The sequence below is a fragment of the Catharus ustulatus genome, chromosome 1 (assembly GCF_009819885.2).
Source record: "Catharus ustulatus isolate bCatUst1 chromosome 1, bCatUst1.pri.v2, whole genome shotgun sequence".
Lineage (NCBI taxonomy): Eukaryota > Metazoa > Chordata > Aves > Passeriformes > Turdidae > Catharus > Catharus ustulatus.
Window position 1 is genome coordinate 33,332,028 of NC_046221.1, and position 16,914 is coordinate 33,348,941.

A 16,914-nucleotide genomic window follows, 5' to 3' on the forward strand; every position below is an offset into this window, starting at 1 on the left:
AAGTAAATCCTGGTTTTTCAAAGTCAGTGCTTTGCAGACTTGCTCCTCGTTTCCTTCCTCATCCTGACAACTCTGCCTGTACAGACAGGATTAGATGCACTCACAGCCTCCGTTGTGATTCCTGCAATTCCGTTCTTTAGTCACCAGTAAGTGAAGGGCGGTAACTTTTCTGTTTTCCCTTGCCTTTTCACTTCTAGCCACGTAAGGTGCCCTCCTTGTCTCCACTCCTTGATTCCGAACTACTGGAATCCTGGAGGGAACTGTGTGCTTTTTAGGCTGGACAGGCTCTTTTATCTGTTTTACGTCCGCTTTTAAACGCGCGGCCCCCGTTGTCCTGCGGGGTGAAGAGTCCCCGCACGCCGGGCGGCGGCAGTGCAGGCGGACGCGCTCGTCCTTGGGCTGCGGGGCTGCGGCGCCTCGGGGAGCGGCCCCCGGGCAGTGCCCGAGCGACGGGCCGGGCGCGGGGCTGCGGGCGGCTCCCGGTGCCCGCCCGGGGCGCTGCGAGCGGCCGCTGCCGGCGGGAGCTCCGGAGCACAGCGGGCCGGGCGGGTCTCGGCCGGGGCTGGCGGCGGCAGCTTCTGGTTCGGTACTCGCAGGGCGAAGGGACTGCGGAATGGGCCGGGGCCGTGGGAAAGCAGCTCGGGGATCTTGGCTGCCAGGAGCAGCGAGCAGCGCTGCGTGTTGTTTCCATTCTCACCCGCTTCGGTGGTGGAGAGCTTTGGAGGGCGAAGGACTAAACGGAGAGCCGATGGCTGCGGTTGCTTGTCTTTATTCCTGCTCAGAGAGAGCCGACGCTTGCCAATTCATTTGAGACGTCCCCACGTCTGAAGTTCTTTAAGGAACCCTCCGTGTCTCCGACTGTAACTGGTTCAGGACAGACAATGTACCAAGGCCCGTGTCTTTGTAACTGTGGAGGGTGGTTAGAAGTATTAATCTGTGTTCTTGGAAGTTTTTGATTTTTCCTGTCCTTGCAGGCTTTTTAGATGTCTCTCCAGAAGAACTGCATCTGGAGTACTGTGACAGCAAACGATATAATTGGGAAATGTGTAAGCAGTTTAAAAATGCTTGTTACCAATCTTCAGGTGGCAACTCTTGACTTATTTATGTCCCAACTCTAGGAGATGATCAGAATGCCAAAATTTCTTTCATTTCCCATGCACCAAAGAGAAAGACAAAATAGCAACTGGTCTATATGGTCTATCATAACATCACCTTTTTGGCTAAGATCTCTGGCTCAGACCGTCTGATCTGGCATGTAAAGACATAAAAGCTTGATATACGGGCAACAGTAAGAGTATTTAAAGGAATCTTGTATTAATAACAAAAATTTAATTTTTTGTTAATTTCACATTGAAGTGGAAGAAAAGCAAAATTCCTCTGTTGGATTAATGAAGTTTCTTTTCTAATTCTAAATATTTTCATTTGGTGCAGTTGAAAGACAACTTTTCTATTGTTTTTTTTTTTTTTTTCATTTTTCAATGTCTTCCCCAATAATAAAAGAATGCACTTTTTTTCTCTCTTTTCAGATAGATGCTGTTGAATTGTTAGCAGAACAGTGTGAAAATTGGCTGATTCAGTGAAAAACTTTAATTGCAGTTGTAAAAGCAGCATTGGTAGGTGTTCATGAATGGCAACATGTCACTGTGCCTGATGTCATTTTTAAATGAAGTTATTTACACAGATGTTAATTATGGTTACAAAGACTTCTGAGATGTGGCAATTGTGATATATTCTCTGGACTCCTGAAATCAGTGAATTGCAGGTGGTATAATAAACCTCTCAGTTAACTGAAGAAAAACATGCATAGGGGTGGTTCTGTGTTAGCAAGGCAGCAGCTGGATGCCAGCTTTGGAATGCTCTCATTGCAAGCCACATGGAAGAACCAGAGCTTAAGGCTGGGATATGGTTGTGTGCATGACCACAAAGAGGCCAATCCTCAGCCCACCTTTTTTCCCGTGTGCTGATGTTGGCTCTTGCAAGAGAGGATCAGCAGACTGGACCAGAATTGCTCTCTAGGACACCTTAGGATAAATGCAGCATTTGGCCAATGCCAGAATTGAGAGATAGGTGGGAGAGAAACACTCTGGATAACATTTGGAGATAGCAAGAGTCATTGGTCCTGGGAAGGTGACAAACACTTGTGAATGGAGATGGTTTTTCAGAAGCAAATGCTTGAGTCAAAGCCAATACAAAATAATGAGGGAGACAGAGGAAGTGGCTCTATTTGAGTGCAGTCTGCATGAAGTGCAGTGAAGGTTGAGTAATATGATCCCAGCCCTTGGTGTGTTCAGTGGTGGGGGTGGGCAAGCAGGATTTGGGCTCTACCACAGGAGACAGGATGTGCTGAGGACAGAGAACAGAGTGAGTCAAATTGTGCCCTAAATACAGTCATGGTGCACAACCAGGAATAGGAAAGGTGAGAATGAGAGCTTCTAGAGGGAATCAGCTCACTGAGTGACAGGCAAAAATGGATCAGTTGGAACAGATTTGCATTTCTGGAGGGTTTTACAGAGAAGAGCATGTATGGCCTTGGAGGACTTCAAGCACTGCAAGAACAGGCAGTTGTGAGGACTGATTGCTGTCCAGCATGGTCTGAGTTGGATTCAGTAGGACTGAGCAGCTCTATTTTTGTTTCAAATAGTTACTAGAGAGAGTTACTAGAGAGAGAGTTCCCTGTTTTGGAATCTAGTATTCATGTAGGTCTCTGGAATCTTTTCAGCTCTCTGCTTTCAAGACCATGGGCACTCAACCAGCGCCTGCCTTTGGAATGGGACAGCAAACCTCAAGCTTTGGGCTGTCAAGTAAGTGCCTGTTCTAAGAACCAAAACATTTTAACATTTTCTGTAGTTTGCTGCTGCAGCTGCTGCATCTTTGAAATACAGCAGTGGTTTAGTATGCCTGGGGTACCCATTCTAATATATTTTGGAAATTCTCTACTTGCAGGCTTTCCTGTAAGCAGCAGCAGCAGCAGTACCAGTGCCAGCAGTTTCTCCTTTAAAACCAGTTCCAGCCTCATTAGTTCAACCTCATCTGGGAGCAGCCTTGCTGCTGGGAGCTCTTCTGCTGCAGCAAATCCTCCTGCATTTGGGACAGCATCCTCTCCTAGCGCACCCCAATCCGTCGGCTTTGGCAGCCCGGCCGCTCCATCCGCAGCCTCCTTCTCCTTTAAAGCAGCTGCCACAGCTGGTGGCTTTGGGACTTCTGGCTTTTCAGGCTTTGGCAGTGCTTCTGCTGTGAACTCTGCAAGCACCACTCCCCTCCCGGCCTTTGGAGCCTTTAGTGCCACTGTAGCCACTTCTGCCTCGCCTTCCAGTGGTGCTTTATTTGGACAGAGCGCCAGTGCCTCTGGACATGCCGTCACCTCAGCTTCTGCTGCAGCCACCAGCTCCAGCCCTGCCTCAGAGAAGTTATTCACACCCAAGAGCGAATTGTCAGCTGAAGAGTGGCAACAGTTTGAAGCAAAGGAGTTCACAATTGGAAAGATTCCTCTTAAGCCACTGCCAGTAGAACTTTTTAATGTTTTTGATCTTTTAAATTTATTCTGAAATGTTCTTAGTTTTTATTTCCTCTCTCAATTCTCTTCTGCAGGAATAAATGTGAATGTATAAACTTTTGAACATTATTTTGGGATGGACTTTTTACATCTGGGAGATGAACTGTTGAAACTAAAATGGAACATTTCCTGCTCTGTGCTGTAAAATTCTGTGCGAAGACTGTATGAAAAATATGGTGTCCGAAGAAAGAATGTTTCAGTCAAGTATTTAAAACTTCACTTGGATCAGTTTATTGTCTCCAAATGTCCACTCCATGGGATTGGCCTACGTGATCCTCCATGTAGGACAGGCCACAAAAGCTTTCTTCCCTCTTGCTCCAACAATTGATATTGTAACTTTATTGGTGAGACCTTACTGATTATTATTACTGAATGTGTGCCTCTGCTGTCTATCAAAAATCTGTTGTTTTATTCACCAGCTTTACTGTAACTAGATGATCTGTGAGGGATGCTTCCGTACTTTCTTCCAGTCCCCTTCATTCATTATCAATATCCTCCAGCATCCTGATGCTTACATCTTTAAGTTGACCCTTCCTGTCCACAAATGGCACCTGGATTCAGGTCAAAAGGAGGGGACATTTCAGACCCCACAACCTGTGCCTATCCATTTGCCTTCTGTAAGACCATTCTCTTTTCATCCACATTAAAAAGGGGATCAATATAGCCTGCATATCCCACCAATTAGGGTTATGAGTCAGCATGATCGTTTCCAAAAGCTGATACATTCTTTCAGGATTCTCTCATTATGAATCAACAGATAATTTCCAAAGCACATATCAAAAGTAGTATAAGGAACATGTCCAGAAAACAACATCTGATGCTCTACCCCCACTATTTGTCTTACCACTGGCTGGGTATGTCTCTGAGTCCAGCCCACAGCAGGACTAAAATCCTCACTGCCCATGTGCTCTTTATTTTGATCTGTGTCCTCTTTATCCATCTCCACCCTGCTGTTATAGGGGTATGGAATGAAGGGAACTAACATTTGCTTATAAAACCTCATCCCCTTTTCCAGCATCCACTGAAAGATAATATTAATCTGCAATGACACATTTTCTCCATACTCCAATTTAGAAAGTGGCCACCAGTGATGACCATATCTCTTCATTTTATCTTTAGTCACTGGATCTCCCCTAAACATATTCCAGATTTTTGGGATGCATCCTAGACAGCTATGGGAAGAAATTGTGGGTTGGCATGTTGCCATCATTAAATTTAATAACATTCAAGTTAACCAATTCCTTTACCCTGAGGTCCAGACCTTCAATAGTTACATAAACCCAGTCTCTCTAATTGGTTGCACTGATAAACAACAATTGCAATTACAACTGAATTATATTCCCCTTTTTGCATTTACTTGAGTCTCTGCAGCATTGCACCTTTGAGTTGCTCAACACCTTGGCACTGGGGAGGATTCGATGGATCAGTTGGTCCGTACATGCTGCAGTCCTGTCCCATCCAATCCTCCATTGCCAGAGGAAGCAAGATGGTCTAGTCAAGGCTTTTGTAAATCCCACCCAGACACGCAGAACTCCCAAATACGGGTTCCACTGCGTGCAAGAAGCAGATTTGCACAGAGCAGAGTTCATAGAATATCCTGAGTTGGAAGGCACCCACATGGATCATTGAAGTCCAACTCCTGGCCTTGCACAGGACCATCCCCAAGAGTCACACAATGTGCCTGAGCTCTGTCAGGTTGGTGCTGTGACCATTTCCTAGGGAGCTTTCTTCAGTGTCCAACAACCCTCCAGATGAAGAACCTTTTTCTAATATCTAACCTCCCCTAATACAACTTCAGGCCGTTCCCTCAGGTCCTGTCACTGGTCACCACACAGAAGAGATCAGTGCCTGCCCCTCTACTTCCTGAGAACTTGCAGACTGCAACTCAGTCTCATCTTGTCCAGACCAATTACCCTCAGCTGCTCCTCATACAGCTTCCCCACAAGGTCCTTCTTGATCTTCATTTTCCTCCTTTAGATGCTTTCTAACAGCTTTATATCCTTCTTATACTGAGGTACTCAAAACTGTCCCCAGGACTTGAGGTGAGGCTGCCCCAGTGCAGAGCAGAGTGGGACAATCCCCCTTTTGCCTGGCTGGCAATGCTGGGCCTGATACACAGAATTCTTTATTATGTGGCTGTGCACATGGGTCCTGGGTGGTGAATCTCTAAATGTAGCACAGACTCTCTGTGCCAGCCACCCACTTTTATGTATTTCAGACAGCAACAGGTCAACATCTCCCATACAGACACAACAATCTGAAGCTATACTGTAGCTACAGTGGGAGCACTAGAGAAAATGGCCTTGGGACATGGCAGATTCAGGTTGGATATTAGAAAATAGTTTTTCACTGTTAGGGTGCTCAGGCGTTGGAATAGGTTACCCAGGGCTGTGGTGGAGTCATTTTTGCAGTATGTGGTACAATTTTCTTAAGAAAGGATGTTGTTTAACACTTAATTATACACTTTCAAGCCTAATCAACGAGAAGGGAGATTTAATCCCTGAAACAGATAGCAGCTGGCAAGCTCTAAATGATGCTTAAGGTTCAGGGCTGGACATGTTTCAATTATATCTGATCTTGGAGGAGGTTAACAAAGCTTGGGAGGAAGGATGTACCACTGATAAAAAGAATGCAGAATTCACGGGCCACAAGGACATTGGGCAGAACCCCCAAGATAAGGAAGAAACTAATAAAAACAACTCAGCAAGTGTGCTGGAACCAGCTCTGACTGGATGAAAGGCAATTCTGGCAGGGGGATCTACAACCAGTGGCTCACAAACCACCAACCCAAGAAACCCATAGGCCCACAAGAACAGAAAGACTGAGCATGCAGACTAATTGGCATGAGAAGTGAGAGAATAATTACTCAACAGAAGATAGAATACTAATTAATGAGAGAGCTATGTACCTTGTAGCCAATGAGTATTAATTCCTTTGTTTGCTAAAATGTGTAAATAGGAAAAAGTTTTGATAGTTGCTGTGCTTCATTTGTGGAATACCATCTAGCACCCAGGCTTGTGCAACTCTAAAATATACAGTCTTTCAAATACATAATTCTTTGCTTGTCACTGGGTAATGAATCCAATTTTTGCAGATAACGTCACCAACCCTGGGGGTGTTTAAGCGGCACCTGGATCTGCTGGGTGATGGTTTAGTGGATTACAGCGGTAGCGAATGGGTTGGTGGTTGGACTGGATGATTCTAAAGGTCTCTTCCAACCCTGACGATTCTGGAGCTATGGGCTACACGCTCCTCAGCCTCCCCGTAAGACACGGCACAGAAACGTGTCACCGCGCAGGCTGTAGAAAGGGAAGAAGGGAGAAAGGGGGTGATGTGCGTGAGGGCGGCTGCAGCCGAGGGGCGGCTGTTTTACTGTGTCCGTGACTGAAGGTTTGCACAGCACAAATCAAATCCGTGTTTGGCTCTCTCAGCAGCTTGGTGTGACAGTGTGTATGTGTCGGCCCACCCTCCCCCCTCAGCGGCAGCCCCGGCTCCCGCTCGCCCTCCTCGGGGCCGAGCTCCGCGCGAGCCCGCCCGGCGCGCGCTGCACGTCAGAGCCGCGCGACGGCGGCGCGGCCATGGGCGTCTGCCAGTTCTTCCTGCGGGGCTACTGCCGCTTCGGGGACCGCTGCTGGAACGAGCACCCCCGCGGCGGAGCGGGCCGCCCCGGGGCTGCCCCGGCCCACGGTACTCACGGTACCCACACTGCGCCGGGACGGGCCGCGAGGGCGGGCCGGACGAGGGGCTGCCCTGCCGGGGCGGGAGCTCCGGAGCAGAGCGGGCCGGGCCGGTCTCGGCCGGGACTGGCGGGGCAGTCTCTGCTTCGGCACTCGCAGGGTTGAGCTCTGGCGAAGGGACTGGAGCACGAGTCCTGTGAGCAGCGGCTCAGGGTGCTGGGGGTGTTTACTCTGGAGAAAAGGAGACTTAGCGGCTCGTCGCTCTGTGCAAGGGCCTGGAAGGAGGCTGTAGCCGGTGGGGGGGGGCGGGTCGGTGTGTTCTCCCAGGCAACCAGCGACGGGAGGAGACCCAGCCTTAAGCTGCGCCGGGGGAGGTTTGGGTTGGGCATTCACAAAAGGGTGACGAAACATTGGAATGGGCTGCCCAGGGAGGCGGTGGAGTCACTGTCCCTGGAGGTGTTTAAGGGAAGTGTGGGTGTGGCACTTGTGCCATGGTCTAGCACTGAGGTGCTCTTGGGTCGTAGGTAGAACTCGATGGTCTCAGAGCTCTTTTCCAGCTTAACTGATCTTGTGATTCTGTGACTGCGGGATGTGCTGCAAGGCAGTGGGAAAACAGCTTGGAAAACTTTGTTCTCACGAGCAAGGAGCACGTTTCCATCAGCTGTGTGTTGTACCCAGTGAAGGCTGTTTCCATTCTCATCGGCTCTGGGTGTTGGGGAGCTTTGGGAAGGAAAGGGGCACGGCAGAGAGCTGAGGGTGCAGTGATGGCAGGGCAGGAACTCACTGCAGCCGCTTGTCCTTCTTCCTGCTGGAAGAAGGGTTGGGGTTTGCCTGTAACAACACGCACAGTTGTGTCCAAGGTCCCAGGACAAAACTCAGGAGCTCCCTGTGCCGGAGCCCCTGTGTAGCTACGGAGGCAGGACCCCCTAACATAAACTTAGAGTGTGTGCCATTTAATTTTTTTCTGCTGGTGTGGTTGTTTCAAGAAACAACCTAAGCAAAACTGAGCCAGTGTCTTTCTGCAGTGCTGCAACTTTTTGGCATAGTGATCTAGTTGAAGGTGTCTCTGCTCATTAAGGCACAGGGGAGATTGAGCTAGATGATTTTTAAAGGCGCCTTCCAACCCAAACTGCTCTGTTTGAGAAGTAGGACTTGAAAACTACCCTGGGTAACTCACTAACTAAGCTATAATAATAGCTTAATAATGAGGTTAATGCATTAGGAAAAAAACCACGATTTAATTTCAAACTTTTTATTGCCACTGTGAGGATAGTTGTACTTAGAGTTTTTGTTGACGTTGATTCATATCTTAATGATTAAAAATTTCTGTTGTTTGCTTTTTTGCTTGTGTTTTTAATTGGAAGTCACTAGCGGACGAGGAGGAGGAGGAGGATGGGGTACCTCTAACCAGAGATACAGTAATGTCATCCAGCCATCTTCGTTCAAGTCTGATACATGGGGTGGCAGCAGAGATCACGGAAGAGGATTCTTCAGCTCCTCTGGCTTTGGATCGTCAGGTGGCAGCAGCAGAAATGCAGACTTTTCACAGAACAGGTTCTCTGCTTTAGCCAACAGTCAAAGTGCTGCTGATGGCTCTAAAGATGAAGAGGAGAGACTTCTGTAAGTTGTAGTCCTGTCTTACTGAAAGCATTTAGAATGAGCAGGTTGAAAGCTTACTGACTTCCTAGAGATAATGCAGAGGACAGGATTGTGAGGAGAAGGCTGGGACACAGGAAGAAACATAGAGAGCTTCACTTCATTTGGTTCTCTGAAATGATGCTGGCATGGGGAGGAAGTGATCCTTGTTTGGGGCCTGGGCTGGGCAGATAGTCAACTGTGATATTAGTAAGATGTGGTATTTAAATTGTGGTCAGGAGGATGAAGAAGGAAATAGATTTCAGTGCTTGAAAATAAGAAATCAGAGCCCCTTTAAGAAAATTAATTATATTACTTGGTTTTTTGACAAGACAATGAATCTTTCTGCCTACAGCAAAACTATTGGTTTCACAGAGGTGTATGTTACAGTCAGTTACAAGTGACCAGCACCTGCAGCTGCAGGACAGCTACTGAGAAGCAGCAGACAGTGTGATTTCCCAGAGAAGCAAGGTTTTGGAAACACTTTCCATTAATTTTTTTAAGATTACATAAAGAAAATGCTTGGTTTTCATGGTAGCAGGTTTTTGACTCTAAATTTGGATTGAAACCAATTGTTTGAATTGGTTGTTACCAATTTTTGTCACCAATTTTTGTCACCAATTTTTTGTGGCATTTTTGGCTTTACCATGCAATTTCACCTTCATCTGTGATTTTGTTTTGTTTGTTAGTGAATGTGTGGTGAAAGACATGGATATTTGGGAATCATCTGGACAATGGATATTTTCATGTTATTCACCAATGAAAGAAAAGCCGAATGTCTCAGGTAGATAATGTTTTTGGTGTTGTGTATTGCATCTCTTTAGGATGTTTCTGTGACTTGCCCACACTGTTATACCTTTGTGCAACCATTTCTAAGGTGATGATTTATCTTGTGATACAACAGAAAGGAGTATTAGTTGATGGCAAATTCGTTTTGGACGTTCACACCTCTGTCACTCTGTAATGAATTTTTTTTTGTCTCTGGCTATTACCCTCTTAAGACAGACAATGTATCAAGGTCCACATCTTTGTAACTCTAGAGGGCAGTTGGAAGTATCAATCTGTTTTTCGGTGTTTTTGACTATTCCTGTCCTTGCAGGCTTTTCAGATGTCTCGCCAGAAGAGCTGCGTCTGGAGTACTACGACAGCAGATCAAACAATATCATTGGAAATTATGTAAGTGCTTTAAAAATGTTGGCTGGTGTAGACATTTCTCAGGACAGGACTTGTTACTGTTCCTCAGGTGACAACTCTTGATTCATTTATCTCCCAACTCTAGGAAATGATCAGAATGCCAAAATAGTTTTCAGTTCCTGTGTATCAAAGCCAATGCAAAAATAGCTGCTAGGCACTCCTTGGCTTAATCTTGTACCTGCTCCTGTGTGTTATTTGTAGAAGTTATTTGAATCCTGTCTCAGAAGTTTAATGTCTTATATGCTGTTAGTCAGTTTGGTTGTTATTGGTAGTTATTTGTTGCTTTAAATAGAAGACTGGGCAAGTTCATTTGACCTTGTTCTTTTACATACCTTTGTTGCAGGGAATTAATGATGAAAATAGCAGATACTTCTTTTCTAGAAACAGATAGGTATATACTCCTTTGAAATTAAGGCATCTTTATATAAAACATCTCTCAATATATGTATATCATTCCTTCCTTGTTGTCCTGTTAATACCAAGCAGAGTTTAATGTTGTGCCAGGAAAAAAATGAGGCTGTTGGATAGATGCAAGTACAAATTAATTCAAACTGCATTGCACTCTTTCCTCTTCTTAATTCCATGTTACAGAAGGAATTGCTCATGTCACCACTCTTGTTTCATATGTTTAGATTTACCAGAAATGCATTTTTAGAGACAGGAGACACATAACTTTTTAAAAACTCCAATTAAAATAATAAACCAAAATAATAATAAATAACAAATAATAAACAATATGCTATACATGCCTATTTAAACAAATTAAAAAATAAACTTTGATCTCATCAAAGCAGTAAATGCAATTTTGAGTGCAGTAAATGCAAGTTTTCCTAACTCTCAGTGTATAGATGATAACTGTATGATACAGTTCTCTTACAAAATGTTTAAGTACAGCATGTGTTTTCTGTGTTTCTATTCTTAAACTGGGTCAAAATCTGAATTTTCCAGTTTGTAGGAGCAGATACCAAGCAACATGATCTTCCAGCATGTGACTAGACACAAAAGAATTATTGATGTTTGTGGTGTAAGACTCTTGAAAAATTAAGGAATTTGTCTACAAACAGATTACTCATTCCATTTTTGCAGGCATTTGTGACACTAGGTGTTTCAATTGTTTAGGTTTTAAGGAAAATTCAATTAGGTCAGGCATCAAATTAGATGTGTTGCTAAACTTAAGTATAAATGTAGGAAATTCAGGTTTGAAATTCCTCACAGGTTGTTTGAAGACTTTTCAGGTTTTTGCATAGTACTAAGTCAAAGAAGTTATCAAGACATAGATACCCTTTATTGCTGCACTGTTCTGTGCAGTTATCTGATGGATCAAGCTAAGGGGGTGGATTTAAATTAAGGAAGTTAATTTCATCAAAAGTAACTATTTTAGGATGATACTATTGAACTGTTCTGAACTAGAGTGTTTTGAAACTGAGTTTTTTTCTGGAAATCTGGAAGAAGCTAAGGTAAGCCTTAGGACTTCAGCATAGTGAGTGAGTGCATAAGTGGAAAGGCCAGATTGAGGAGTCTGTTCTCATATATGTAAAATTTACATATCTTGTCTTGTGTCATTTTTTCCCCAAGCATCTAATTCAGAAAAAGATAGAACTTGGTTTTGAAAAGTCCCAGAACTTGTTTGAATATTACTCCTACGTAAAGTGAAAGAGTGGATTTAAGGACAATAGTAAGAGAGTTTAAAAGGATTCTCTGTTAAAAACAGACATCAGATCCTCACGTTGAAGTTTCAGGAAAGAAAATATCTTCTTGGGTTAATGAAATTTCTTTTTGAATTTTAGGTATCTTTTTTCCATTCAGTGGCCAGATGACTCTTTTTTTGAAGACTTTAGCAATATAGGCATGCTTTTATTTACCCCTTTTCAGATAGATGCTGTCCAAAACTTAGCACTACAATGGAAAAATCGGCTACACCAGTTGAAAGCTTTAAATGCATCAACAAAAGCATCATTGGTAAGTATTCATGAATGGCAACATGTCTCTGTGCCTGATGTAATTTTTAAATGAAGTTATTTACACAGATGTTAATTATGGTTACAAAGACTTCTGAGATGTGGCAATTGTGATGTGCCACCTGGATATATTCTCTGGACTCCTGAAATCAGTGAATTGCAGGTGGTATAATAAACCTCTCAGTTAACTGAAGAAAAACATGCATAGGGGTGGTTCTGTGTTAGCAAGGCAGCAGCTGGATGCCAGCTTTGGAATACTTTCATTGCAAGCCACATGGAAGAACCAGAGCTTAAGGCTGGGATATGGTTGTGTGCATGACCACAAAGAGGCCAATCCTCAGCCCACCTTTTTTCCCGTGTGCTGATGTTGGCTCTTGCAAGAGAGGATCAGCAGACTGGACCAGAATTGCTCTCCAGGACACCTTAGGATAAATGCAGCATTTGGCCAATGCCAGAATTGAGAGACAGGTGGGAGAGAAGCACTCTGGATAACATTTGAAGATAGCAAGAGTCATTGGTCCTGGGAAGGTGACAAACACTTGTGAATGGAGATGGTTTTTCAGAAGCAAATGCTTGAGTCAAAGCCAATACAAAATAATGAGGGAGACAGAGGAAGTGGCTCTATTTGAGTGCAGTCTGCATGAAGTGCAGTGAAGGTTGAGTAATATGATCCCAGCCCTTGGTGTGTTCAGTGGTGGGGGTGGGCAAGCAGGATTTGGGCTTTACCACAGGAGACAGGATGTGCTGAGGACAGAGAACAGAGTGAGTCAAATTGTGCCCTAAATACAGTCATGGTGCACAACCAGGAATAGGAAAGGTGAGAATGAGAGCTTCTAGAGGGAATCAGCTCACTGAGTGACAGGCAAAAATGGATCAGTTGGAACAGATTTGCATTTCTGGAGGGTTTTACAGAGAAGAGTGTGTATGGCCTTAGAGCACTTCAAGCACTGCAAGAACAGGCAGTTGTGAGGACTGATTGCTGTCCAGCATGGTCTGAGTTGGATTCAGTAGGACTGAGCAGCTCTATTTTTGTTTCAAATAGTTACTAGAGAGAGAGTTCCCTGTTTTGGAATCTAGTATTCATGTAGGTCTCTGGAATTTTTTCAGCTCTCTGCTTTCAAGACCATGGGCACTCAACCAGCGCCTGCCTTTGGAATGGGAGGACAGCAAACCTCAAGCTTTGGGCTGTCAAGTAAGTTGTTTTCTAAGAACCAAAACATTTTAACATTTTCTGTCGTTTGCTGCTGCAGCTGCTGCATCTTTGAAATACAGCAGTGGTTTAGTATGCCTGGGGTACCCATTCTAATATATTTTGGAAATTCTCTACTTGCAGGCTTTCCTGTAAGCAGCAGCAGCAGCAGTACCAGTGCCAGCAGTTTCTCCTTTAAAACCAGTTCCAGCTTCATTAGTTCAACCTCATCTGGGAGCAGCCCTGTTGTTGGGAGCTCTTCTGCTGCTGCAAATCCTCCTGCATTTGGGACAGCATCCTCTCCTAGCGCACCCCAATCCGTCGGCTTTGGCAGCCCGGCCGCTCCATCCGCAGCCTCCTTCTCCTTTAAAGCAGCTGCCACAGCTGGTGGCTTTGGGACTTCTGGCTTTTCAGGCTTTGGCAGTGCTTCTGCTGTGAACTCTGCAAGCACCACTCCCCTCCCAGCCTTTGGAGCCTTTAGTGCCACTGTAGCCACTTCTGCCTCACCTTCCAGTGGTGCTTTATTTGGACAGAGCGCCAGTGCCTCTGGACATGCCGTCACCTCAGCTTCTGCTGCAGCCACCAGCTCCAGCCCTGCCTCAGAGAAGTTATTCACACCCAAGAGCGAATTGTCAGCTGAAGAGTGGCAACAGTTTGAAGCAAAGGAGTTCACAATTGGAAAGATTCCTCTTAAGCCACCACCAATAGAACTTTTAAATACTTTCGACCTTGTAAGTTTATTCAGAAGTAACATGTTTTGAAATGAAATAAATTGCTACTGTTAACTTTTGTTTCATCTCTCAAGTCTCGAGCAGTAGTAAATTTACAAGTGTAAACATGGGAAGATTGCCTTTTATGATTTTTTACTTATTGTGGGACAGATTTTTTACATTTGAGGAATGAACTGTTGAAAATAAAATGGAACATTTCCTTCTATTTATTGTCCTGTGAAGTTCTGGGGACACACTGTATATAAAAAGATGTGTCAAGAGAAACAGTGTTTGAGTCAAGTATTCACAGACTACTTTGAATGGAACCCTAGAAAGACAAATGCAGTGCAAGTGCTTGTTGTTGGACAGCCTTGTCTTCTGCCTCTTCGAAGGTCTGTGCAGCGTTGAAGGATTGTGTGTCAAGAGAGAGGGGTGGTTCCTGTGTGGTCTGTGCCACCCTACACCCTTCTGTCACTTGGGAGCCAGTTCCCTGTGCCTATTGACACAGTTCAGCTGTTGTTAGTTTTGCCTGAGGTCACCAAGCCTGCAGGAACAATTGGGAGAGGGCAGCCCTGAAAGCATTCATCCTGCAGAACTAGCTTGTGGGTTATTTTGATGCCTCTTAGGTGAAACTTTGCAAGCAATAGCAAAACTGCTATGGTGAGATAGCTTAGGTGAAATAGCAAAAGTGCCTTTCTGTGAACGATGTCAGGTTGTTGTCAGGTTCTCAAAACTTGATGGGTGCATATACTAACACTACCTCTCCTGAAGTCATGATATTAAGGGATCCATTTTGTTGCCAAGACGCTCTAAAACAGGAGTCAGGAATCTTCCAGAGGATGTCCTAGACTCAGGCAAGGAAAACATTTGCTCTTGACATTTGCCCTTAGTAGTCTACAATTGCCAAACCTCATCTTTAAGGGGAAAGCAGAAGTTTATTTCAGGATGCACATAACTAAATGAATTGTAGAGAACATTTCAGTTCTCAGTATGGACCTCGTGGTCCTATGTAAAACTTCACCTGTGTCTTGTATCCAACAGGTCCATCAGCTACTGTCTTGCTAAAACAGTGGGAATGCCTGGAATAACACCTAGAATGGTAGGCTGGGTGTAGACCCTCTGCAGCCTTCATGGAGACCCAGGTTCCTCCATGTGTGTGCTCAATGCAGATGTAGCATTAACTTGCAGGTGTTACATATCTCAGCAGCCTGTTGCTGCTAAACTGCTGTAGGAGCTTTCCAGGCTTAAAAGTGAGCATGTGCTGTTTTACATGGAAGTATTTTGCTTTAAAAAAGAAAAAAAAAAAGTAAGACCATAAAAATCTGGATATCCTCCTGCACACACCCATACAATATTGGCTAGATGTTCTCAGACATCCTTCTAACACATGGAGACCTAGAGGAAGAAGGGAATTTTTAAGTGTTAGGTCACATTGCCATTAATGAACAAAGATTAAGTGAGGTATTCCTAATTCTGATGGTAAGAAATAAAAAAGTTTGATAAAATGTGGTTTTTGAAATCATCTTCTCACCCTTAAATTTTTTAAAAATTGCTATTACAGAAGTACTAGGATTTGGTGTTTTCACAAATGGGCTTCTGAGCATCTGAAAAGGTGGCAGGGAGCAGTGTGATATCACTTACCTGGCAAAAGGCAAGCTGTGCATTTGGCTGCAGAAGTAGGGATAAGGAATGGATAGAAGGAAATAGTATTACTCTAGGGGGCTCACTAAACTGCAGAAAATAGGCAACAATTGGTTAGACCAAAGAAATCTATCCCAGTATTTGCTCCGTATTTTTTTTTTCTTCTGTTCATCTTTTTCTGCTTTTGGTATACTTGGTATCAAAGTTGGTTGCGAGCACAAAGGAGGCTAAATAATACCTTCTATTAGCTACAATTCTTTCATTTTTTTAAATTCTCCTTTTTGCAATTTTTTTTTTGGTATATGGCTGCTCCCCAGAAAGTCATAATGTTGTGGTCTGGCATATAAAAACATGTATAGGGTTGCAGCAAACTCACAGGTGTCACTTACTGTATATTGATTTAGAACAGAAAATATGAGGTGAATGTCCAAGCAAAGATGTGTAATGTCCTGATTAGCTGAAAATCTTGGTCTGTGAAATAGGCTGGAACATTCAAGCTCCATGTGATATTTCCAAGTACTTCCCTTACTTTGAAATAACAGGATTTATGAGTCACTGAAATTCCTGCAGTGTGGTGCAAACAACTAATTTGAAGAATGAAGTTTTGGTTTTCGAGAGATCATGGATTAATCCCAGGATAGCAGCACATGAGGCTGGCTGTATAAAGGAGAAAAACTTCCCGCTGCTCTAGCTGAGGGAGCAACCCAGCATCTAACAAATGGAATTTTCTCTGCCCTTTTTCCTCACATACTAGCAGCACTGGCAGATCTCAAAATGTGATTTAGCAGCTGAGAAGGAAGAACAAACCTGTGAACCTCAGAAAGCATTACAATTAGTTCTTAAAAATTAAACATCACAGTAGCCCCATGCTCTGTAGTTTCCCAATGTGTGGCAGCAAGTGGCATGGTAACCTTACACTGAATGAGAGATGGACTGCAGATAATCAGCTGACTGGATTTAAGCCTCAGAGAACAAGCTGAGGGCATCCACAACAATAAATTAACAACAACCAGAAGGCTAAGGAAAGAGGAGCTTTCATAAATGTGCCTGGGGAGGGAAAGGAATATGAAAAGCCTATTAATACAGGAACACTGAATTGAGATTGATAAGACTGAAATGGTGGAAATCTATTTAAAAAGTACTTGAAATGAGGGATGGTTGAAAATCAATAAGGATGTCATGGAGTAACTGATGGAAACAAGTAAGAAAATATTTGTGAAATGTGATCTTACTGCAGCATAGTGGGAGTCCAGATAATTTGCTGTACGGGTCAGTAAGGGAATCAGATAATGGATTTGCTACAGTTCTGGTAAGTGATATCACTGAGATAAGTGGCAGAACACCAGGCATGTGCTAG

General features: G+C 44.1%; 1 protein-coding gene and 1 pseudogene across 2 annotated transcripts; both read left to right on the plus strand.

The window, feature by feature from the left end:
* The first annotated feature begins 59 nt into the window (after positions 1-59).
* On the plus strand, positions 60-4,237 carry LOC122149374 (annotated as a pseudogene).
* A 2,884-nt stretch (positions 4,238-7,121) lies between these two features.
* LOC117006767 (nucleoporin NUP42) lies at positions 7,122-14,142 on the plus strand. Of its 2 annotated transcripts, none has more exons than XM_033079345.1 (7): positions 7,122-7,249; positions 8,595-8,850; positions 9,555-9,649; positions 9,965-10,041; positions 11,932-12,018; positions 13,125-13,209; positions 13,351-14,142. In XM_033079345.1, the coding sequence occupies exons 1-7, from the start codon at positions 7,132-7,134 to the stop codon at positions 13,965-13,967; spliced, it is 1,335 nt and encodes a 444-aa protein (XP_032935236.1). In that variant the 5' UTR covers positions 7,122-7,131; the 3' UTR covers positions 13,968-14,142. The 2 variants fall into 2 exon arrangements, with proteins under 2 accessions (XP_032935236.1, XP_032935245.1); XM_033079354.1 differs by having other exon boundaries at positions 7,122-7,240.
* The last annotated feature ends 2,772 nt before the right edge of the window (positions 14,143-16,914 follow it).